General features: G+C 30.6%; 1 protein-coding gene across 2 annotated transcripts in view; it reads left to right on the forward strand.

Annotated features, from left to right (window-relative positions):
• Positions 1 to 25,938, forward strand: part of LOC118203496 (peroxisomal acyl-coenzyme A oxidase 3-like) — a 70,848-nt gene that overhangs the window by 38,958 nt on the left and 5,952 nt on the right. For both annotated transcript variants that reach the window (XM_035375781.2, XM_035375782.2), the window contains 4 exons: positions 5,777 to 5,887; positions 12,175 to 12,329; positions 14,818 to 14,953; positions 16,896 to 17,050. In XM_035375781.2, coding sequence (XP_035231672.1) covers positions 5,777 to 5,887; positions 12,175 to 12,329; positions 14,818 to 14,953; positions 16,896 to 17,050 — 557 coding nt within the window. The remainder of the gene's footprint in view (positions 1 to 5,776; positions 5,888 to 12,174; positions 12,330 to 14,817; positions 14,954 to 16,895; positions 17,051 to 25,938) is intronic.

Here is a 25,938-nt window from a genome sequence, read left to right on the forward strand (position 1 = left end):
GGAAAAAGGAACTTCTTGAATTTTTTATGGCTTCTGACACTCCACTTGCAGTGAATAGCAGAAAAATTATTCATTATGCTCAAAGTGACAATCATGACAAAGTGATGATTGAATGGGTCAGACAGCGTCGCAAAAAAGGCGTGCCATTGACGGGTCCAGTGCTAATGGCTCAAGCCAAAATATTTAATGAAGAATAAACTTAAAAACTGAGTGCAGATATTTGGTAAGTTGGTTAACCAAATTTAAAAATCACCATGATATAAGGCAGTTGAAATTTTCAGGTGAAAAAGCTTCAACTGATACTGTAGCTGCTGAACCATTTGCAGATGAAATCATTGAACTCACTAGTAGTGAAAATTTATCTCCAGAACAATTGTACAATGCTGATAAAACTGGTCTTTTCTGGTAATACGTACTGTGAAATACCTAGGCAACCTCTACAGGAAAGGCTCCAACTGGTGTCAAAGATTCCAAAGCGAGACTAATGGTTTTAGCATGCGCAAATGCTGCAGGAACACCCAAGTGTAAGCTTTCATAATCGGAAAAAATACACGACCTCGAGCATTTAACTATATTATGGCCAACTACCATATTTCATGGTGAGGATGATGCTGATGATAACCGAGAATTTGAAAGTTTTCAGATATCACAAACCAAAGGCGAAATTTTCGAATTAATTTATTTTGTAAAGAAATGTGCAGAAGTGGTAATAAAGGAAGAGGATATAACAGAAGTTTTTCATTGTGATGACAATGCTCCAATCATCGGTCAAATAATGGACAGCAAAATCTGTAGTATAATTCTAGATCCAGAAAATACCACTACCTAGTGGCGGATAGGGCCAGTGGGCCAGAGCGATTTTAGGCCGATCAAAAAACTCGAACGAGTGAATCAACAAAGATGACTCGGCGAGACAGCCCTGCGCATGAGGAAACATGCGTGAAATTAATACTTTCACTCAAATGTATATCTTCCAATGATATCCAAAATGCACAGATATGACAAATGGTAAAATCTGCTATGGATAAAATATCAACTTTTAGAATAATTTTGTCTGCTCACGTATTTTTGAAAATATTTCGATATACTGAATCAGTAACGAAATAGTTGCAGATTAAAGGATTAGATTACAATCCTAGCATATGTTATGGTTTTATATATATATATATATATATATATGGTTATTCGTAGAGGTTTCGAAGAGGTTATAATATTATTAAGTATATATGGTTAGCACATAATATGGTAGTATAATATGGTTACAATCTCTTTGAAAGCTGTTGCTAGAAATTTCGATTTAATTTAAACTTCAATTGTTTGCAATGGATTGCAGTAATAAACTAGAAAAGCTGGGTTATGATATAATTATAGAAGATGAACTACCTGCTAGAAGATGCCAGAAAGTGAAACAAATGGATGATGAAGAATCCTCTGACTATAATTTCAATTGCCCTATCAAACAATTCGAAGTTACTGCCTTTAATTTTATAATGGATAACACATCGATGAAAAGTAGGTTTAAAAGGCATAGAAAGCTGCACAAAGACATATCACTTCTCGATCCCAAAAATGTTTCGAAGCTATTATTGTAGAACTCTTTCGACTCTCTCTCTATATATCCATATTATTAGGGCACTATGCAGATGTAACAACTGATAATCTTAAGGATGAATATCAAGACCTAGTAATTAAATGGGAAAGACTAAAAAATTCAATTGAAAATCATCATTTTGAATCTGATACCGAGTCAGAAGGAGAGAGGTCTCTATCTATTAATGAGCATTCATCTAAAGCTTGCATGCAATTTTTACAAAAAATTATTTATATAAATTACTCTTGAAATATAATTTATATAATAATGCGTAAGCCAATGTCTTTTTTGCTTATAAGTTTATACTCACCCTATATATAATGCAAGTTGAATGTGAAAGAGTTTTTTTCAAAATTAAAAATTGTAAAAAGTAGACTAAGGAGTACTGTGAAGCAAGCTAATTTGGAGTCATTGTTATTGACGAACATAGAGAAGGATATTTTGGCTAAAGCAAAAATTGAAGATATAATGAAGGAAATATGTGCCAGGCACTTGAAATTAAAAAATATTAAAATGGCTAATTATGAATCAGCTGCTGTTTTGTTTATATAATTATTTAGTCTGTGTTATTTATTGTTATATAATATATACATATGAATAAAGTGTTACTTTTCTGCAAAAGTATATTTTTAGTCCAAAGGGGCTTTGTCCCTGAAGGACTATTGTTTTCGTTTTGCGATTTTGTGTTGAACCATTATAAATGTCCGTTTCACTTTTCAAACTGTTGCCACCAAATGCTAGAGTACTGCATTATATTTGAAGAAATTAAATAATGAAAAATATGCATAAATGTGTGTATATTTCTCGCATTGTGATAAAACAACAGTACATAGAGCCATCAAATTTTGAATGACGTAATCCTCCTACGAATATGGGCATGTGGAAGACCAAATTTGAAATTTGGAATTTGTTTTATTATCGATTTCATATTTTCTAAAACTTTAACGAATTTTTGAGTAACAAACTCAATTATTTAAAAGCGAGCAATAACAACGCTCTACAGGGAAAAAAAGACATTTTTATCTCCAGTGCACGGAACTTTGTATTGGAAATTCTAAAGATATGCTCATTTAAAAATTATTTTGCGACATTGCTATTGAACTAAATTTTATGATTTAATTGCAGAGAACGTGATATTTAATAAATAAAGGTAACACACAAAATGTTAAAAAAAAACCCATTTGGACGTGATTTAAAATTTGAAACCTTTAAGATTTTTCTTTTATAAAATTATTTTTTATGATCATGATGACAATCATATGTAATATGTGTAATGATATTCCATATGGGGACTTGGGGACGACATATTTTTTTCTGCCAGGGCCAATTTCTTTGGCCAATCTGCCACTGCCACTACCGATGGTGAAGAAAATGAGAGAGGTTATTGAAAATAAAAAAATTTCAATTGACAAATTAGTCAGAATTCTCGACACAGCAATTATCAGGACTTTAACAATAAAACTTTGTAACTGAATAAGAAACTATATCTGTCTATAGAATTAAAGAGAAAGTATTAGCACAAAAATGAAGCAACTTGCATTGAAAGAAATGTTTAATAAAGTAAACGAATATATATATATATATATTTGTTTTTTTTTTTTTTTTTTTTTTTTTTTTGTGTGTGTGTGTGTGTGTATGTGCAAATTTTTATTCTTTTTAGTTCATAAGTGCTTCATAATTTCATAAATCAGGATTTCGTATTTTTATTTTTATAATTTCTACTTGCCATCTTACTAGATATAAACTGATGATCTAACATTTGGAAAAATTTCAAATTCGGGATCGCCAATGTCCTGACGAGTTCAGATATCAGACTTTGTACTATAATGCTTTTGATGAAAACTTTGTCTTAGTGATTGACTATGCTGCTTGGATACTTTGATTACTGGTAATATGAATTTTCCTTTAGGGTAACATTAGAAACTATATTGTTACACCTCCCGTCACCCAAGACTTTATGGAATTGGAATAATTAATTGCATTTTATAAGTATGTAATGATGAATTATAAGAAGCTCTATTTATACTTAATTACATGTGTTCTTTTAATTATATGCATAAAGAAATTAGGCTTTTTTACATCTAAGAGTTAAAACATTGTTCCAGTATATCTGCAGAGTTTTAATTTCTCTTGATTGTTTTAATTTTAATTATCAGAAGGATGTCAAGAGATTTACATTATCATTTTAATGAGTGGAATTTCTTTTAAATCAATGATTCAAATCAGATTGTCTCCTATTAAATGATAGGAAATGTATTAAAATTAGAACATTAAGTATATTTTTAAACAGATTAGAATACTGGTTGGAAAAACAGAAACATTTTAAAGAATTTAAATTATTTTAAATATTTAAACAAGCTGTATTAATGCAATGCAAGAAAATGTGTCACTACGTCTAGTATTCAGTAAATCTAATGATGATGAGTGAGTTAATTCAAAACACACACTGAATGATCCAAATAAATGTGTCATAAGAATACAGTCTTCTCAAAAATGTAAAAATATCATCAAATTGGTGGACTTTTTTATGCTACCAAGGTATTATTTCATTGTGTAGAAAACTCTTTTATTTCACAAAATTAATGGAGAATTTGCATCGTGCATTTAAGCCTTCATCTAAAAGTGACTAAAATGGTCAATTATTAAATGATATAAATGCAAAGCAAATATAGAAATGCAGTAATATTTTAGTTAATCAGTCTTTATGAAACTAGATGCTTGGTCTAATATTCGCAATTAATCAATAGTCTGCATATGTGCTTGTACAGTAGATGAAACTGTATATTTAGTGCAAACCAAATGATGTATCGTTTACACTGCATACAAGTGAAAATTTAATTATCCTTTATGTTGATGCCATTAATTGAAGCTGAAAAACACTTTTGAAGTCAGCAGCTTGCTCGAGCCAAATTTAATGAATGATGTGGAACTTTTTAGAGTATACCATCTGAAGTATATTGGAACTAAATATATAATTCCTTTAAAACTATGTGAAGAATTGGCCATTTTTCAAACAAATTGTGAAGATAACCAAGATGTAAGACAAGAATATTAAATCAAAAGTTTTTAATATTGCAGTCAAATGAAAGGTAGAAGATCTCTTACTTTAACTCTCTTACTCTTTTTTACTTGAAATCAGTTTCAGTCACTGGTTAAAATCCAGAAAGGTTGCAACATTACTAAAGCTGTTAAAGTTTGGAGAGACTCTGAAAACCTGTAAAAAATCTCGATAAAGCTTGCATAAAATTATTATTAGTGCATCTTTATTTTCATGACAAAATTTGTATATTTCTCTTATTGAAAAATGAAAAACTGAAATGAAAATGAAAAATTGAAATGAAAATGGAAAATGAAAATTTCTAAGGAAATGCAAAAGTATAACTTCGTAACCAAAATGTATTTACTTGACCAATTTTGAGCTTCCAAAAATTTTGCCTGCAGTAGGCTATCATTTATTCCCCAATGTAAAGCTGTTGCTGCTTATCGTTTTTAAATTTGCTCTACTTAATTTCATTCCCTTGTTTAGTTAAAATTCAGTACTCTGATTAACCACTCAAGCCTGAGAAGAATGACCAAGCAATGTGGAACATTGCCAAAGTATGCAACCCAGAACTTTATGAAAATGTATTTATCTCGCAACCCATGAACAGTTTCTTGCCTATCATGCGCCCGCAAAATGCAATTCAACAGTCAACTGTGTGGCTGCTGCTTATCAATTGTTCTTAGGTGACTGTGATAATAGCTTTTCCAGATGTGTGAAATTCTCTGATTTTTAGTAGTAACAGCTTTTTTTGAACTTTTGCAATTCTCTATCTCTCTTTTTTAAAGCTGATTTTTATATGGGAGAAGAGCAGGGGGGGAACAAAGTGTTTTATTATATATGTTTCTTGCATTGTTAATTTCATATATTTGTTGCTGTTTTGTGTAATTTTCAGTGAGCTGCCGTTTTTTAAAATGGTTAATTTTTTTCACGTCTGAGGTTGGCAAAAAAAATTAGTTGCCAGTGATTGGAGATTTTATTGAGAGAGTTGGCCAGATAATTTGAGCATGCTCAAAATTGTTTAAAAATCTGTGTGAATAAACTTTGTGCCATATTTATGTTTCATTTAGCATTATTCTGAATTTTAAGTTATTAAAAATTTTAATTAAATTTATTAAGTAATTTGTATTCTTATTTATTTGCAGAGGGATGTGAATTTTTGCATCTTGAAAGTGTCAACTTTCTTGATCACACGGACCAAATACTGAGGGAGAAATTCCGCGCAGTTATTTTGGAAGATTGTTTAGACATGAAAGGTGAGTTCTGTAAATATATGTATTTGTTTATGTATTTTTAAAGTATTTTAGTTTTATCTGAAAATGTTTCAAACTGTTGTACTAAATCTTCAGAACTTTTTATAAAGTTGGATTTCATGTATATAATTATAGTACTTTTGAATAGCATTCTGTATAACTGCATTTTATTTCCTATATTTCAGTAAGTTTTTAAGATCATTTATGAGAAGCAATATATGGCAATCCAGTTAATTTATTTAGTAATTTAAAAGAACATTTCTTAAACTTTTTGATAAGTGGAACCCTTTTTAATGTTCACTTTTATCATGGAACCCCTGGTTTGTTTCGGTAGTATGGTTTTGATGCAACATTCTGTAAACGGATTGTTTGCAACAAAAAGGTTCAAATAATATTCATTTGCTTCAATAATAATTTTAAAATGAATCCAAAAATTCTTAAAATAACATATTCAATTTTAATGAGATGAGTGGTACTGCTTTTTATTATGAGACATATACTTAATATTAGGCTGTCTAGATGAAAGTTGAAATCTCATGTCAGGTTTGGCATCAACTCTCTTGCAATATATATATATATATATATATTTTTTTGATACATATATCTGAGAATTCCATTTCATGTAGTTGCAAATGATAAAAGTGCCATCACAGCCTTTTTGACAAATTGAGATATTCAACTTTTAAACTGCACAAGAGTTCCACTAACCACATTAATTAAAATTTTTTTTGCAATGATGAACATGAAAAGTTTCATATTGCTCTATTGGCATGATCAAAGTTTGTGCATTGACAATAAATGGATTTTTAATCCCCTATTCATTTTGGTATTTAATCTGCTGTTCATTTGGAAAATCCTAATTAAATGCTTGTAAGTGTTGTTTCACCTGATACAGAATCATAAATTGCCAAAACAAACAGTTATTGACTTTATGGTCAAAAATTAATAATATAAGTTGCTAATTGGTTTTGAAAATTGATCTAAATCAGTACTTTATTCTATGTTGCACATAAAGTAATGAAATCTTTTTGTGTTTAATTTGTCAAAGTGTTATAAATATTTTACATATTATATGTATGGAAGCCTCCCAACTCTTAACTTCCTACATACTATGTATAAAGTATGTCTGCCTTTGGTTAAGTATTACTTATTATAAAATTTATTTATAAGTTTAATGTATTTTACATTGCTTTAACTCTGGTTGCCTTATATGTTATATATGTTATCAGAAAACTGTGCTTTTGATAAATTGCTGATAGTTCTTTCCTAGTGATATTTGTTCTTATAACCGTAACTCACAAAGGCATGTTTTTTTATTTGATCATAGTTCTTGGTTTTCTTAGTACACTGGATGATTTGAGGAGATTTGCCGAGAGTAGAGTAAACTATTATCTTATTTATTCAAATAAGAGGTATGCTTTACAAAGAAAGATTGTGTTTGAATAATCATTTCATAAAATTAAAATGTGACTGGAAACTCAAATGCCCATGAAGTCTTCATTTATGCTGGGAATGTCATCTTTAGCCTAAAGGGCATTAGCTTAGAAGGGCTATTAATTTCATTTTGGCATTTTGGGTTGAAAACATTAAATGTTGGTTCACTTTTCATATTGTTGCCACCAAATATTATTGCCCTGTGTTAAATTTAAAGAAATTAAATAATAAAAAAAAATCTGCATAAATGTATGCATGTTTCTCGCATTGTGATAAAACAGTACCTAGAGCCATCAAATTTTGAATAACCTAATCTTCCACTGAATATTGGCATCTGGAAGCCCTAATTCGGAATTTGTTTTATTATTGATTTGATATTTTGTAACACATTAACAAATTTTTTATTAACAAACTCAACGATTTAAAAATGAGCAATGGCAACACTCTATGGGGAAAAAAAGATCTTTTTATCTCCAGCGCGCAGAACTGTGTATCGGAAATTCTAAATATATGCTCATTTAAAAATTATTTTGCAATATTGCTGTTCAATTGAATTGTATGGTTTAACTGCAAAGAACACAATACTTATTAAATAAAGGTAACACACAAAGCGTTAAAAAAAGTCCCTTTGGGCATAATGTAAAATCTGAAAAAGCCCAAAGAGCATTAGCCCAGGAGAGCTATTAATTTCAAAACAGCATTTTGCGTCGATTCACTTTTCAATCTGTTGCCACAAAATGTTATCACCATTTATTATATTTAAGGAAACTAAATAATGAAGAATCTGTATGAATACATGAATGTTCTTTGCACTGTGGAAAAACAATGGTACCTAGAGCTATCAAATTTTGAATAACATAGTCTTCCACCCTTTACCTCTTTGTGCATTCTCATTCTTCTGATTTCTTTTTCTTAGAGTGGTAACTTCAGTAGTATATAAAACTCAAGACTCTAAACTGTACTATGTCCAAACTGAATTAGTCTCCAGTATAGCTTTGTATACAATGTACGTCCAGAAAGTAAGTTCCATTTGGTAATAAAAGTAAATTGTGTACAGCTACAGAAAAGTTATTTATTGCACAAAATTCAACAACTCTTAAACTACTTTTCCACATAACTGCCGAAATATTGCAGGCATTTGTCATAGCGTGGCACAAGTTTTTGTATACCTTCTTCATAGAAATTTGCCGCCTGTGTCTTCAACCAGTTGGAAACAGTTTCTTTCAGCTCGTTGTCATTGTTCAAGTGTTGACCGCCAAGGAAAGACTTAAGATGTAAGAACAGATGAAAGTCGCTAGGAGCGAGGTCAGGGCTGTACGGAGGATGGTCAAACACGTCCCAGCCAAATCCCTGTACGAGGTTTTTCGTCACATTTGCAGTGTGTGGCCGTGCGTTGTCGTGAAGAAAAACACCTTTTGACAGCAATCCTCGGTGCTTATTCTGTATTGCACTGCGCAATTTCCGAAGTGTCTCGCAATAAGCATCTGCTCTGATTGTTTGACCACGCGGTAAGCAATCAATGAGTAAGATGCCTTTCCAGTCCCAGAACACTGTGCACATCATTTTTCGAGGTGTCAAGATTTGTTTCGGCTTAACCTTTTCTGGGGATGAAGTGTGCCTCCATTCCATTGATTGCCGCTTACTTTCAGGGGTGTCGTAAGAAACCCAAGTTTCATCTCCTGTGACTATGTGTGTCAGAAATTCTTCGCCGCTTTCAGCATAACGGGTCAAAAACTCAAGTGCACTACCCATCCGTTTTGTTTTGTGTTGCTCAGTAAGAATCTTTGGTACCCAACGTGAGCAAAGTTTACGAAATTTCAGTTTTTCGGTAACAATTTCATGCATTAGTGATCGTGAAATTTGGGAAAATTCCATAGCGAGAGCACTAATTGTAAACCTTCGGTTTTCATTAATCTTGTCATCAATTGCGTGAACCAGTTCTTCTGTAACTAAAAGATGGACGCCCACTTCGTTCTTCATCGTGCACATCACTACGTCCGTCATTGAACTTTCGGACCCATCTTCTCACCATTGAATCACTCATCGCTTTTGGTACGTAAACATCGCAAATTTGCTGATAAATTTCACTAGGTTTCACTTTCCTCGCATTCAGAAAACGAATCACAGATCTGATTTCACAAGCGGCGGGATTTTCAATCAAGACCGACATTGTAAACAAGCACAACAAAGCATACGTGACTGACAGCGATCTCCAAATGGCGCGCGTTTCTTCTCCTTGATACAGAGCGTCTACTGCGCATGTGCGGAACTGCGATCGCAGAGCTGCAGCGGAGATAAATTGAAACGGAACTTACTTTCTGTACGAGCCTCGTATAGTATATCATTACCCTAAGGGAAGGGAAGGTGCTACTTTTCCCCTTGAAATTCTCAGGCTCTTCAGAAACATTTTATCCAGGATGTTTCCAAGTTGTTGAGAAGTCATGCTGACGAGGCTCGGTCTCTTGACTATATCTGCATTTCTTGAACTATCTGAACAATTCTTGCATAAGTTGTCTAATAATTAAATGCACACAGTATAATACATGAAATAAACGCATTAATAAGTAGCCACAAAGTCAAAATGAAATACTTAAAAAAATAAGCATTAGCATACAAAAATGCATTGAATAAGTAAGTAAATAAAAAAGTGCACAACACTACAAATGTGTTTGGAAGCCGTATTACAAAACTGTTGCTGCCAAATCTCCTGTTGTCTGGAGACTTCCAATTTTTTTTATATCTCTCAGTAAATAACTGAATTTTTCAGTTTTTATTTTTATTTTATTTTATTTTATTTTATTTTATTTTATTTTTATTTTTTAATTTTTATTTATTTATTTATTTCATTTTTATTTTATTTTTTTTCCCCTCTACTTAGAAGAGTATTTTTGAGTAATAAGTGAAATTTATTAAATTAATGAAACTTAAGTCATGCAAATTTCATTCCCCTATCTCTACTGAGTTTCAGCATAATTTTTCTTATTAAATTTTATTAGATCTGAATTGTCTTAATATCCTATAGATATTTATAGAACTTTGTATGAACATTAAACTAATGTTTAATGAGCTTATATTTGTATTTAATTCCATTTTACATCAATATATGGTTCATTATTATGTTTATGCATACACTAATATGTATATCGATTATTAATTTTATTTTCATCATGTTTAAACTTCTTCGATAAATTGGAGCTTTTCTTCCCTACTCAGGATTATCTGTATATAAAAGTGTAAGAAAATTACAAAATGAAATTATCAAAATACATAAAATTTAGAATATCCAACTAAATATTAATATATTTTACATCAGGATCATATTATAAATATTTCAGTAACCTGAGTCTTGCATTATAAAAGAAATTTAAGTCAGTTTAGATTTCTTTTGAAATGTATCTCCATGCAGTGTAGAAACTTCCTTTAAAATTCCAGTTTTCATGAGAGAACCTCATGGTTTTTAGCATAATATTTGCTAATTTGGATATTATCAATAATGGCAACTAAGCAAATAAGTAAACAAAATATCTGTGTAAACTACATAGCATAGGTTGGTGTATGGAATGATGCCTTAAAATTGAAGTTTTATTTATAGTCTTGAATATTTCATATTTTAGCTTTCAATTTAATTCAAATTTATCGCTGTGTGTAGCATCAGGCATAAAGTAATGTCATAAGATTTATTAGTTCTTTAGTGTTAACCACACCCCTATGATTAATCATCAAATATTTCATGGTTTATGGCAACCTATGTTATTCTGAACATTTCTATGTTTGCACATAGTTTGATTAAATAATTGTTTGTTAGATAGTTATCAATTTGTTTTAAATTTAAGATCAAAGAAACTTTGTACTTCAGAGATCCATATAAATCAAAAGTCCATATAAATCTTACTTCAGAGAAATGAAATGGAAGCAGTTCTGTATTTGCAGAATTACAACATACTACTGGAAAATTTAGAATGCAAACTTTCACACTTAATGAAGCTTTACATTAACAAAGATAGCATTTTTTGGAAAAGTAACATTTGTACATGCCGAAAAAGTATTAGAATGTGTGTAGGAAACTGGTTCAAAGGAAGTCAAATATCATTCACAACAGATTTACATTTCATTTATTGCTGTTCTGAAGAACTAACATCAGTCACGTTCTGCAAAACACAACTATAAATATATACAATTATCTACAGAAAATCTGTATTCTTGAAGGGGTGGCAGCAGAAAAGGAGAAAATCGACGGCGGCAGATGCATTGTTGAGATCAATAAAAGCACATTCATGTAACACAAAAAATTGTGAAAGAATGTTGCCTTTAAAGTAGATATTTGGGAGAATTTGTTGCAAGACAAATGAAATATTTCTTGTAAGTTTGCCTTATCATAGTGCCGCTACACTAATGAATGAAATTTAAAAAAAAAAAAAAAAAAAAAACATTCAAGAAGAAATAACCATTTTTCCAACTTTCGAAAGGGTTATAAAATAAAAGAACTGTCTGGGTATATCCATTGTAAAGTAAATCACAAATATAATTTTGTCAATCCTGAAACTGGCACGCATATGCAAAATATAGAGCACATATGGGGATGTGCTAAGTGGCAAAATAAAAAGCATCGTGGAACAGCCACCAACTCATGTCCTACCTTATGGAATTTCTCTGGAGGAAAAGACCCACTGCAAATGATATGGTCAATGTTGTCCCAAAGCCAATCGCTAAACATTTTCTGCCAAAAACTAAAATGTCACTATATTCACCAATGGGGTGTGTTTAATACGAAAGGAACCGATTTATTATTTTGTTATATTACATTATTTCTTATCTGTATAATTTATTTTTTTTAATTAAAATATTTTGAATTCTAGTTATTCTAGCTTGCTTCCGATGGATAGTTTGCTATTTAATGCAACAAAGCTCACGAAAATTTGATAAGCTATTGTCTGAAGGCAGTGATCCTTTTGTTGCCCGCTCCAACTGTCAAGTTTTCTTTTGTCGAGAGTTGTCTGTGGCATTTTTAGAGGTAATGATATTGTTTATTAATTTATTTCTAGATTTAATTTTAAAAATAGATTTCATTAGAAATTATAAATATGAAATTTTAATTACTTTTTAAATGATATAAAAACAGCAAATTTTATTACAGAACAAATTGCATAATACAGAACTTTCTGATCTGAGGTATATAATGAAAATTTGAAATTTTCATGAAAATAACAATTCTGTAGATTATGTTTTTGAGATCAAAATTAGCATTCTTAAATCACAAACAATCAGTACAGTACAAAGTCCAAAATCCAGATGTTCATTATCTGGAATGATCTAAAATCTAGACCTCAAAACCACCAACAACATTTTTTCCTAGGCTTTATGCATGCGCATTTGATTCCTCCCTCCGCACATAATAAAACATCTGGAGAGTCCTGATTTGTAATTTCTCTTTGACACTAAATAAAATATCTTATTATTGAAGAAACAATCCTTTAAGCATAAATTTGTATGATCAGTAATTTGGCTTCGTTGCTGCGTATGTGCTTGGCACACTTCTCAAACTGAAACATTCCACATAGATGCATTGTTGATCTGATGCCAACCTGGTGAATCCTGGTTTATTATACTTTCCTTTCATCACCACATGTTTATCAAAACATGACAACTTGAGTAATGACTCATGTAGCGATTCCTAAACAATTTTATTATGTTAATAATTGAATAATAAAGGATTATGGTAACCTTTTATGTTGACATTACGCTTGGCGATGATTACAGATTTAAGTTAAATGCACTAAAATATGTTGACAAGGAAAAATTTACCCAAAATTTTCTTTCCATATGCTAAAAATAGATTTTGTTGATAATACTCACAGACCCAAAGATTACATTTAGGACTATTTGAATTAAGAATAACTGATTTGTTATTCACATAAACACATAGCCAGTGCCAGGGCTCGTATGGTCGCAGAATTTAGGACCCACAGAGACTGCATCAGGCGGTAAGATATCTAGCACGTGCCCTCAATAAGGCTTAAGTATATGTGGGAATTTATTTATTCAGAACTCTGATAGGCCTTAAGCATGTGCAAGAAATACACATAAGTATAATAAATAACTAAACTAATACAATTAAGGCTTAATTCTCTCAATGCACGATAGAAGCAAGATAAAATTTAACGGAACAACTTGTCGTTATCCGCCAAGCTCATGATGTATAGCCAAATATGGATAGTGAAAGATAGCTAAATTTAATGATGATAGCAGCAATTTTAAAGATTTTCGGATATCGCAAAACAAAGGTGAAATTTTCCAATTAATGGATTTTGTAAAAAAGTGTGAAGAAGCAGTAATAAATGAAGGTGATATAAAAGAAGTTTTTCATTGTGATGACAATGCTTCTCAACCATCAATCAATTAATGAATGGCGAAATTTGTAGTATGGTTCTAGATCCAGAAAATACCGGTACCGATAGTGAAGAAAGTGACAAAGAAGTTACTGAAAACGAGAAAACTTCGATTGACAAGTGAGTCGGAATTCTCGAAACTGCAATTACAGGACTTCAACAATGTAACTGAACAAGAGATTATGTCTGTCTACAGAATTAAAAAGAAAGTATTAGCACAAAAAAAAAACGAAGCAACTTAAACAACTTACATTTAAAGAAATGTTTAATAAGGTAAACAAATAAATATTAAGCTTTTTTTTTTTTTTTTTTTTTGTAAATTTTTGATACTCTTTAGATCACAAATACTTCATTATTTCATAAATCACGATTTCATATTTTTAACTTTATAATTTCTACATGCCATCTTACTAGATTTAAACTGATGATCTAATATGTGGAAAAATCCCAAATCTGGAATCACCAAAGTCCCGATTGCATCCAGATTTCGGACTTTGTACTGTATTAATGTTTCATGTTGCTTCTCCTGGAGGAAGAAAAAAAATCTTTTTAGAAGTGATGATACATTTCCTAATTTTAGTTTGCAAGTACTTAGAAAAATAACTTATTGTACCATTCTCTTTCATTTTAGCAAAAGAATTCTTTATTTCCTAAAAAACGTTCCCTATAATTTTTATCCTCCCTTACTATTTTCTACTTTTTTCTCTGGTACTGACATTTTCTTTATATATATATATATATATATATATATATATGTTTAAAAAATTTAATAGATCTGTAATCATGATAATAAATTAAGATATGATTTGGTCAGTTAGTTGTGGGGAAAAATCCGAATTTAATTTAAAAATTAGAAAGAGGAAAATGTAAACAAAACTCGGACAGGACCTATGATCTACAAAATTCTTTAATCTCCATGAACTTTGGTGATCACAGGGTGTGCAAATTATCAAAACTCTTGCATAAAAAACAGCATGGTCAGTTTTCCAGAGAGGTTTCATAACAACTAACCTTGAACTTGTTTCTCTTGTGTTGTAACACTATTTATGTTTTTGATTTTGAATTATATATATTTGCTTTAAAAAAAAACTAATCTGTTTTTTTATTCCAAAGCATGCTGTACTGCAGAAGTTCTACAACTTTATCATTGAAGATGCAGCTGAGCCTCAGCTCTCCAATGTTTTGCATAAAATGGGTTGCTTGTATGGTTTATGGTGTCTACAAAAATATTACCCTATTCTCCATGAAGGTAACAGACATTAGCTATTTTGAGCTAAGTTGAAAATTTAACACCTTGGTTCTGCTAATGGTAGAATTAGGATTAGGATTTAATTTAAGGGAAACTGTACAGCTGAAGTTTTCTAAACAATGCATTTATATGTATATTCACTTCATATCTGGTTAATTTTACCAAATAATTTTTTACCTTACCATTTTTGTATTGGATTGTAGATGAAATGAAGTGTCCTTTAGTCATTGGAAAGCTCAAAAATTAATCAGCTGACTGATGTAATGTTGGATTTATAGTAGTTGTGAAAAACTAAAATTTATAAAAATAAATATTTATAAAAGTAATTAAAACTTATTTAGCATTATTATTTGCTGTTTAATAATGAAATTTGACATGTATAATGTCTCATTATATTCGTGCTGCATTTTTATCATTATTAAACAAGTTTATTAGCATATGGTAGTGACGAATTTTAATGCTATTAAAATAATTATTATTTATGTCAGTTGGTTATTTTGTACAGGACTAAATCATAAAATATCAATATTTTGTAAATGATCCATATTAAGTACACTGTAGTAATGTACTAACATCATATTTTTATTTTCACTTGTAAAAAGAAGATTGCTTATCATCATCTTAAAATATTAATTTTGGAAACAAGGAAATTTGAGTGTTTAATAGGCACATTAATTATTGCTGTGAATAAAATTATTTATTACTGAAATATTCATACCTATATTGAAAGCAATTGATTGCTATTTATTTATTTTTTATTTTACATCTTGATTTTTTTTCAATTAATAAATCATATTCTGGCAGAATTAAAACCCATACACACAGTTATGTTTCAGAAACCGACATATGAAAACTGGAAAAAATCTGAAAGAGTCAATTATCATCCATGCACCTTGGCAAATGTTGTCACTGCATGAAACATAAGACCTTTAATTTATCTCTTAAATGCTCTTGTGCACAGCTAAATCAAGTCATTAAGTAAGAAAACATGTAAGCCCTTGTCTTTCTTTGCTAGCTCTCAATGATGCTGTTCAACAAAGTATAAGATCTTTAATTTATCTGTCAAATTTAATTAATCTGTTACTAATTAACAAACTGAATGATTTATAATCAATAAATTGACTTCTTAATAATTTAAATCTTTATTTTACTTTTTTAATAATGCATCTGTTTAGTATAAATTTGAGTACATTTAATTTATAATATACCCTACTGATTTGCTGCCTTGTAATGATTAATAAAAGATGCTTCTGACTGCATACATTATGTAATTGCCATGAAATTAATGGTAAACTGTTCTTGGAAGTACTAGGCTATAATCTGAAGCTTCCATATTTTAATCTTTTTAAAAAATTCACTTTCATATAAACAGTTATTATAATTCAATGTAGAATTTCCCTTCAAAATCTTAAATTGGACATTAGCCGTGGAGATTCTCACAGTTTGAAGGAATTTGTATATCCTCAGAGTCATAGATTAATACTGTAGCAAAAGGCTTGTGGCAAAGATGAATTTATAATATGGTTGAAATCAGATGACACTAAAGGAATAGTTAAAAGTGAGTCTTAATGCAGCAAAGCTAGTCAAAATGTTTCCATATTTATTAAATACAATAATAATTTAAATATTAATAAGTATATTAATATTACCTTTTAGTTAAATAATATAAACTTTAAATTTATAGGTACTTTTATGTATACGTATGCTAAAACAAAATATTTCCTATTTTACATGTTATTTAAAATGCACCATTTAAATTTAAAAAAAAAAAAAAATTCATTTTATTTAGTTATAAGCACTTCAAGAATGTAAACTATACTGTTTGTTGATGAAAATATGTTTTTTGCTTTAAGACAGCTGGAGGAAATTCCTCTTATGTAATAATTTAAAATAAAGAACCAATTATGTTCTATACGAATAAAATTTTTGTAACTTTTTTTAGGTGGCTTCTGTGAGAGGAGGGATAACAGTACTGTAATGAAGCAGGCAATGTTAAAATTATGCTCTGAATTAAAAGATGATGCTGTATCACTTGTAGATGTTATTGCTCCTCCAGATTTTATTTTAAATTCTGCCCTTGGCAAATCTGATGGACAGGTAACATTATTGCCTTCTGGTTCTTAATTTGATTTTTCCATTTTATGAAATTTGTTTGTTGCTTGGACTGTATATGTAAAAGCAGTAGCTTCGATCAGAAGATTCATATGTTATTTTAAAATTTTGTTATTTAATACATTTAATGGTGTTTCAGTAAAATATAACATTTAATCAGTAGTTAAACACCGGAAAAGTGGATATTAGGAACAGAGACCTTTAATTACATATTTAATTTTAAATAAGTTGGTACTCTTTCAAAATACTGTAGTTTTTACCAAAGACGTATAAGAAGCATGCAGAACTACTATTTCCATGGGCAATATTTTCAAGACTTCTCACACATACATGAAACCACAGATAATAATGAACTCTTTATAAAACAGGTATTTATATAACATATATAAATATAGTCAAGTATAATTGATAACTTATGCCCTGAAAGATATTCATAATACATTGGTACTTCAGTTCATGTCTGCTCTGAAATATACCCAACTTGGTATACGTCCTGCTTGGATGCAAAAATATTTTATTTGGATATGACTCGAGTTCAGTGAGTCATGACTATGTGTACAACACTTTTTTACTTCTTTCAAGACAATGTTGCAACTGCTCATAAGCATCAGTATGCCTGTTGCTACCATTCAAGTGATTTTTTTCATAAATATTTTGTAAATTCATTAAGAATGAATTTCAGAAAAGTTAATGAGATAATTCAAGCTATGAAGAAAATTTTTAGAATCACCATGGAGGTGACAGAAAAGATTGCTGAAAACATAGCATGCATATTTGGGACTTATCTATCACATACCATATGCCAAATATGACAGTATCTACAATTGTGAAAAACAAAGATGCTATTAAATTGGCTAAAATTGGGAAGTGATGTGATATTGATTACCAAATAAACAAAGAGAAATATTAGAGTTTGATGAAAAACTGCTTTTGATCTGGATAGCAGAAAAACATTAATATATAGTTTCATATACTGTGCTTCATTTATGTACACTATATATTTAACCAATTTTAGTATTAAACAATGTTATAATAATAATATTTTTAAGATTTTTATAAGAATGTATTAATTATTTTCCCTTTATTTCTTATTGTAAAAGTTCATTTTGTATATGTCCAAGGATCTCGAATGGATTAATGATGTATAACGAGGAGCCACTGTATTTAATTAAGTATACCACATTATGTACTATATTACAAAATGTACTGTGCAATCACTCTTTAATATGTTTTGAGGGATTCAAACATTTTTAACCTAAACCACAAAATGTGAGAGTGAAATGATCAAATGTATTGTAGCGTATAATGTACTACTTTATACAACAGACATAAAAATCATTCACTTTTCTGTCACTAAAATCATACTGCTGGTTTTGAAACTCTGGCAGAATCACTTATCTTATGCTTTGGGGCCATTATTATAACAAATAAGAACTTTTTAGCACAAAAGTTGCAATAACACTTCACTAAATAATAATGAGAATATGAAGAACACTAGAAGCAGAACAGAGTCAAATTTACAATTCTTTGTTTAACTGATTGTATCAAAACACTCAAGAACTAGCTTACTGGGGGGGGTGGCATCATGCAGGGTTTTCTAAAGACAACAAATTTGTATTCACATAGCATGTGAGGAAAAGCTACAAAAATACAGATGCAGCTAACCTTCTCACAGGATTTAAACTTACTAGAACTACTAGTGCTGTGGTTTTTATCCACTTGATTACTGATTAGATTAGTACAGTCAAAAGTCGTTAATCCGGAATGATCTATAATCTGGACTTCAAAGCTACAAACTTTCTGTGCATGCGTCAACCCATGAGCGTAATACCTTTACACATGCGCATAATACGTTTACACATGCGCGTTTAATGTATAACAGACGGTATAAGTATAAGCTAAGCTAAAATTATCTAATTATCTATTTTAGTTATTGTTGCAGATTGCGTTGTTCCTTAATCTTCGAATTGGATCCGGCTTATTATTTTTTGCAGACTATTAGAGAAATTTTATAAAAGTAAGTTGGAACTTTCGATTATGTCAAATAGAATTTCCGATGCTGGAGCTGCCAAAGGATGAACAAAGGGAAAGCATGTTTCGATGTCCATCAAACAAAAAGTTGAATTGCTGCAAAAAAATGGATAAAGGCTCCTTTGTTTCTCTAACCATCCCAAAATCTGTTTATCAATTTCACGCTGCTCCGTGCCGGGGGGGGGGAGACGTTGTGGCGCGCAACGAACTGGAAGTTGATCTGTCAGCACTATCCTTATCTTCAAGGCAGATGTTTTTATTATATTCGGCTTATAATTCCTTACTAAATGTAGTATTTCATCTTGATATACTCCGTCTTTGATATGATTTAAATCAAATTCCTCATCATTATAAATATCACGAATACAAATCAAATAGTTTTCTGGTTTCTAATTTCGACTATGCATAATGTATGCTTTACGTATGCGCGCGTTGAAAGAAATGTTTAATAAAGTAAACAAATAAATATTAAGCTCTTTTTTTTTTTTTTTTTTTGTAAATTTTGATATCCTTTATATCATAATTGCTCTTTATTTCATAAATTAAGGTTTCATATTTTTAATTTTATAATTTCTGCATGCCATCTTACCAGATTTAAACTTATGATCTATAATCTGGAAAAATCGATAATCCGGAATCGCCGAAGTCCCGACGGGTCCAGATTAAAGACTTTTGACTGTATCAAGTTTAATGGTCTGAAGTCAGCATATAGATACATGCTTACTTAGAACTATATTTCGCTATGTTGCACTCCATTGTCACTTGGCAGGCATGCCAAAGCTTAGCCTTTCCTTGTTCTTTTTTTGTTTTGAATCTGTAAATTGCAGATAACTGAAACTGCAGATACTGAATCAGCAGATATGGTAGCCATAACTGTATATTCTAAATCCTTTTACTTAAAAAATCCATATTCATGAGAGTGAGGTTTTAAATGTATGAAAACTAATTTGGGAGGGTGGAGAAACGTCATGTATATTTTGTGAAATATTTTCCTTGCATGATGTCTATCACAAAAAGAGTAAAACTACCTTCTCCCCATTTTTGTGTACAGGTGTGCATGTTATAGGTTGTAAATTAAATATATCTAAAAAAACAGTAAAATTAAGTAACTTTATTTTAAAATCTATTGTGCTCAAAATTTAATAAGAAACTGATGTATCAACAAATTTCTGATGGACATATAAGGTCAAGACAGGTGTAAGTTTTCAAAAACGTAATGCTGTAACATTGGTAACAAAGCATATGAATTTTTCATATAAAACATATTTTGCTGTTACTGTCCATTTGTATAATTACAGTAAAAAGATCTGATAGCTGAAAAAGTAAATCTGTACAGAATAATTTATAAGCAATTGAATTATGGATAATGGGTACTTTCCTGATTAGCTTGTTTGTTAGAACTGTGACAGTTCAACAAAAATTTAAGAAAATAGATTGCTAATAATGTTAAAAATATGAATATTGAGAGATAAGCTGATTAAGGGTGACTCTTCATAAAGAGGAATTCTGTAAAATTATTCAGTTTTGTATAATTAAAAAAAAATAATTTACACTGTCTTTCATAAATGATTATTTTAATTAGTAATAAGCTTGCTTACTAGAAAAAATTTTATTTTTTCTAAATTAAGTATTTAATTAATCCAATTAACAAAAAACACACATATTTTGTTTTGTAATACAGTCAAATACCGAAAATCTATCGACCTGAAACCCGCCAACTCTTGAAATCCGTGTTGACTCTCAAAATATAAACATTCAGTTTATGGGTTCCGGAAACTGCAACATTGAATACAAAATATCGAAGAAAAAATACTTACTGAATAATGACGTCATAATTACCGAATAATAATGAGTCATACTGGAAATACCAAATAATTGACATAATTTTTTTTTAAAAAATAAGGTAAAATAAATAAGTTGTTTTCCCTCTAACCTACATTGAGGTATAAAAGCAGACGATTCACTCAACTCTTCGTTCAAGTTCACGATTCACGTTGTTGTATTTTCTGAGCTTTGTTATTTCACAAGATTGTTTAGTGTTACCTTTTTTTTTAATCCAAATATTTTGTAGATAACTTAAGAATATTTTAAATTTCAGCCCTTTTTAATACAATGACAGATAAGAAACGCACTCATGATTTTACTGCTTGCAACGTCAAAAAACGTAAACACGTTGCATTGACGGTAACGCAAAAAGTGCAAATTCTGCAAAAAAATGGAGGCAGGTGCTACTCCTCAATTTATAGCAGAATAGTATGGAATTGCGACACGTTTGTATATGATATATGGAAAAATAAAGAAAAGCTGTTGAAATTTTACAGCAACAGTGATTCTAATACCGGAATCCCAAACCGGAAATCTTTGCATGAGGTGAAATCGGCAAACCTCGATGCTGTGTTATTTTGCACTTTTAGTATGAATATTGTGCTTTATCTTTTCTGTCCTGAAATCCACAAAATCCTAAAATCCTAAATGACTAACACGTCAACAACATAAAAAAGGACTAACATGTCAACAACAACATAAAAAATGTGTACACCATATGACTTCCTTGTATGAGATATTAAATTATCGCATTTTTTCTTGCATTTCATTTAAACTTATTGGATTGAATTAAATCTACTTTGTCGATAGTGGATAAGATGCAATAGAATAAATGCACTCTTTTAAAGTTCACTATATTTGTTTACCATAGCGACACTCTGGCGTTAGGTTCATTTAACAGCATTGTATTTCATTCATATTATAACTCAGAATGCACAAAATTTATATCATTTCAAGAACTATCTAATTGTTGCCACGTGTTCTATTCAAATACTATAATAAATCTGGAATGATCTATGAAAGAAATTAAGCAAACAAAATGAAAAAGAAACAGTTTTTCACAGACGATTGAGTATTTCTCATTCAATTAATTCAGTTGTCACTTCGTGAGAAGACAAAAATACATAAAAACACAAAAAAACTCTATTAAAAATTACGAAGTAAATCTTAAACAATTCCTCGAAAAAATTCCAGAAAGGATTAAGCATGATTTAATTTGCAATAATAAAAGAAAACGTTATCTTTGTTGTTGCGAAGCTTAGTTTCTCTAGATTGGCAACAAATCCGCTATTCTGCCAAGTTTAAAATGTATACAAACCATTTAAATGTAAAAAACCGCCACCACAAATCTAATTAGGCTTAACTTAAACAACTTTTAAATTGTTGATAACTCTACAAATATTGCATGCAGATTAACTAAAGGCATAAAAACCTTAACCGGAAGATAAGAAAAACATAATTCAATCAAGAATAGAAGAGAAACACGCCAATGTGACAATCAAAATTGCAATAACAACCTTGTATTTAGCGTACATTTATTAAAATACTTAATCGATTTCGAGGGCAGCTAAAGGTCCCTCCTCATCAGGAGAAAAAAATTACTAGAAAGGGGGGGAAAAGAAGAAAAATAAAGCATTGGCAAAGGAGTCTCAGAAACACGTCGTTATCAGCAACACATGTAGTCGTAACCGGATTTTGAATCAGAGTTACACTGGCCGCCTACATTTACTGAGCCTGGCTATCTGATCAAACATAAAACACATAGATTAAATTGGAAAAAAAAAAAGAAAAAGAAAAAAAAAAAAAATCTGCGAAGTAAAAAAAATAGGGAGCTAGGGGCAACTTCACCTTCACGCACCAAGTCGAAAACCTACACCTCGAACAAAACCTACCAAACTTACACCTCAAATAAAACCGAACCTCGAATAATATAATTCAATCATTTTTAAAGCAAAAAATGCACAATTTACAAACATATAAGAGTAAAGAAACTGAGATCACTGAGCTGGGTAACAGAGTGGATATATGTTTACATGTACATTTGGTGTGGCCGATTGCAACCAAAATACGAGGTGCACATCTACATGTTATAGCAGTCCTACATACAAAATTTCAATGTTCTGAGGCTACTCATTTTTGAGTTATGTGAGACATGTACATACGTACGTACGTACAAACACCACGAAAAATTCTCTTTAGAATTCCTTTTAAATCAGTTTTATAATTTTTTTTGGGGAAAGAATCTTTTACTCTGCCCTTACCCACAGATGTCACCCAAAAACATCGTTAAATTGCATTCGATAGCGGTCAAAATGGATATTTTGGTTGAAATATGATGCCTGAAACTTTTCATGATTACAATACTTCCTTTTTACTTCGTACAAGGAAGTAAAAAATAGAAGGGTTGGCTTGATTTTGAGCTTATAATACTGATTCTTTTATAGTCTCAGAAAATATGTATTTTAAAGATAAATACTCAGGGGAAAAAATTAAATACTTTTCCCACTTAATATATCACAGGTTCATGAAAATTTTTCTTTTAAACCAAAGGATGTGGAAATCATGTTATTTGTAAGCCTTATGAATAGAAGGATTTAGAAGAATTCAGCCTTCCTCCAGAAAAAAAAAAAAAAAAAAAAAAAAGGTTCCAAAACCTATCTAAGAATTTATGAAGCAAATAAAAAAAATAGTTGCTCTCATTAAATTAGTAACAAAAACACAGTGTCCTCTAAAGTTCTTACGTGGCCTTTATTTTTGGAACTCTTTGTCATAGACTTCCAATTATAAAAATGTTTTAAATTTTTAAATTAATTTTATATAAAAATCAAACGTTTATATGTTTTTCTAGATCCTATGCTTATTTTTGGGGACCTTTAATACTCATTATAAGAAATAAAACAAGAAAAGTTTGAGTCCCATATGAGGAAAATTAAGCAGGATATGTAATTTCTCAAAATTTGCATTTTTTTAATGTCAATTTGCATTGACAAGTCAATTAAATAAATTAGAATGAGTTTCAAAATTTAAAAATGCTTTATTAACCACTTGCCTAATTATCCCGAGTTATCTCGCGTTCATATATATATTGCAGTTAATTATTATCTTGAGAAAACTCAGGTGAAGCAAAATTTGTTAGTACAATTTGTTTTATCACGGTTTTACTTGGCCTGGAGGAAATGAAAGGAAATATTCAGCTTTGATTGGCAGTTTGCCAAGTTTTGTTGGTTGCACATTTCTTTTGATGGGACTGGTCATGTGTTTCCCTACTGTATAGTATACGTTGGCTTGTGGATAAGTAATGTATAAAGAAGGATACTTGCATTGAAAAAAAGCAAAATAATGGCAATGATGCAATATAGCGAAAGCGATGATTTTTCAGATAGTGATTATGAAGAGGTGGGGAAACAATTTTTAAAAAAATCAAATCCAACAAGACAGTGTACTCTGTGCTCCTGTAAAAGAGATTCCAGTTGTAATCCAGTAAGAAAAGAGACCAGATACCAATGTACAGAATGTCAGGTATCACTTTGTGTTCTTCCTTGTGTCAAAAACTATCATACAAAGACTAATATTTAATTTTTTTTCGTTTGCCCGAGATAACTCGGGATAGTAAACTAATATTAAAACTAAATGCTTTTACACCTTCAAAAAATTAAAAATTCAACTTAAAACCTACATATTTTGATTTGTTTCGTTTCGTTGTATTTAATAATAAAGTTTTAAAAATGTGATGATTGAAAAAAAAATTGTAAGGGAAGCAGTTAATACTCTCAGGAAGTTTTACCCCAGAATTATAAGTTAGTAATCATTAAAAAATTCATTAAACTACAAATCTTCATGTTTAACTAATGTAAATAATTTTACTAATTGGCTAGGTGCTGATACTGAAGCCAGACAGTGTTTCCTAAAACACAAATTCTATAAGATTCTGTGAATAAGATCTCCATTTTGAAAAAAATTATACTGATCAGTAATGATTCATGATAATAGAAATGCCCATTACTTAATCTGTTAATGTTGAAAATCTTTTCCTAAAACTGATATTTTTTTAGTTAAGAACAAATGAAATGCTTTGCTGTTCAGTTTGTGTATGGCCATTGAATATGATGTCCAGCTTTCAAACTAAATGTCAGTTTTTGTCATATGAGAGACACATTTTTTTTTTAATAATGAGTATGGCATTTTCCTAATGTATAAAATTTTAGCTTTTTGTAACTTTTACAATTTTTTTCCCTTTAAAAATAGTAAAATGTGGATATTTGCTTCATTTAAAATAATTCAGTAATTTGAAATATACAGGGTGATTTTACAAATTTAGAGGGGTGATAGTATCCATCCACAAGAGCAATAATTACCATAGAACATAGGGTCGCATTTAACACTCGCAGGCAAAAAAGAGGAATATTAGAATTCCAAACTTATAACAGTGTTGGGAAAATGAATGAATTAGACTAAAAGTTGTGCAGTCAGATTTATAGTTTAGTGAAAAACTTAGATAAAGTGCTCAAAATGCTGACCATGCATATCATTCCACAATTGACATCGGAAGTAACGACTGGCGAACTGGCATTGTGTTAATTTTGCCTTCGGCAACAATGATTCTCGCCATGAGATCTTCAGCTGAGTCCACAGGCATCTTGTACACTAAAGATTTCATCTGCCCCCAGAAGAAAAGTACAGTGAGTTGAGGTCTGGTGAGCTAGGAGACCAAGCCATAATTCCGCCATGTCCGATCCATCGTGCTGGATATGTGGCATTCAAGAGGTTGCGGAGCGTGATGGAAAAGTGTGCTGGAGCTCTTGAGCATAAATCATATGTCTGATTGGATGGGGAGCGGAATAGCCTGCAATTAACTGGGAAATACTTGTTCAAAGAAGATATGGTATATTGTGTCGGTCAAATGGTCTGGCATGATGTAAGGGCCATTCAGGTAATCACCTAGGATTCCTGCCCAGACGTTTGCGGAAAATTTCTGTTGGTGTTTGTGAGAGGTAGTGCAGTGGGGATTGCTATCAGAC

This window comes from Stegodyphus dumicola, chromosome 3, assembly GCF_044657685.1.
Source record: "Stegodyphus dumicola isolate Sdum_Otavi_A_Nest chromosome 3, ASM4465768v1".
NCBI lineage: Eukaryota > Metazoa > Arthropoda > Arachnida > Araneae > Eresidae > Stegodyphus > Stegodyphus dumicola.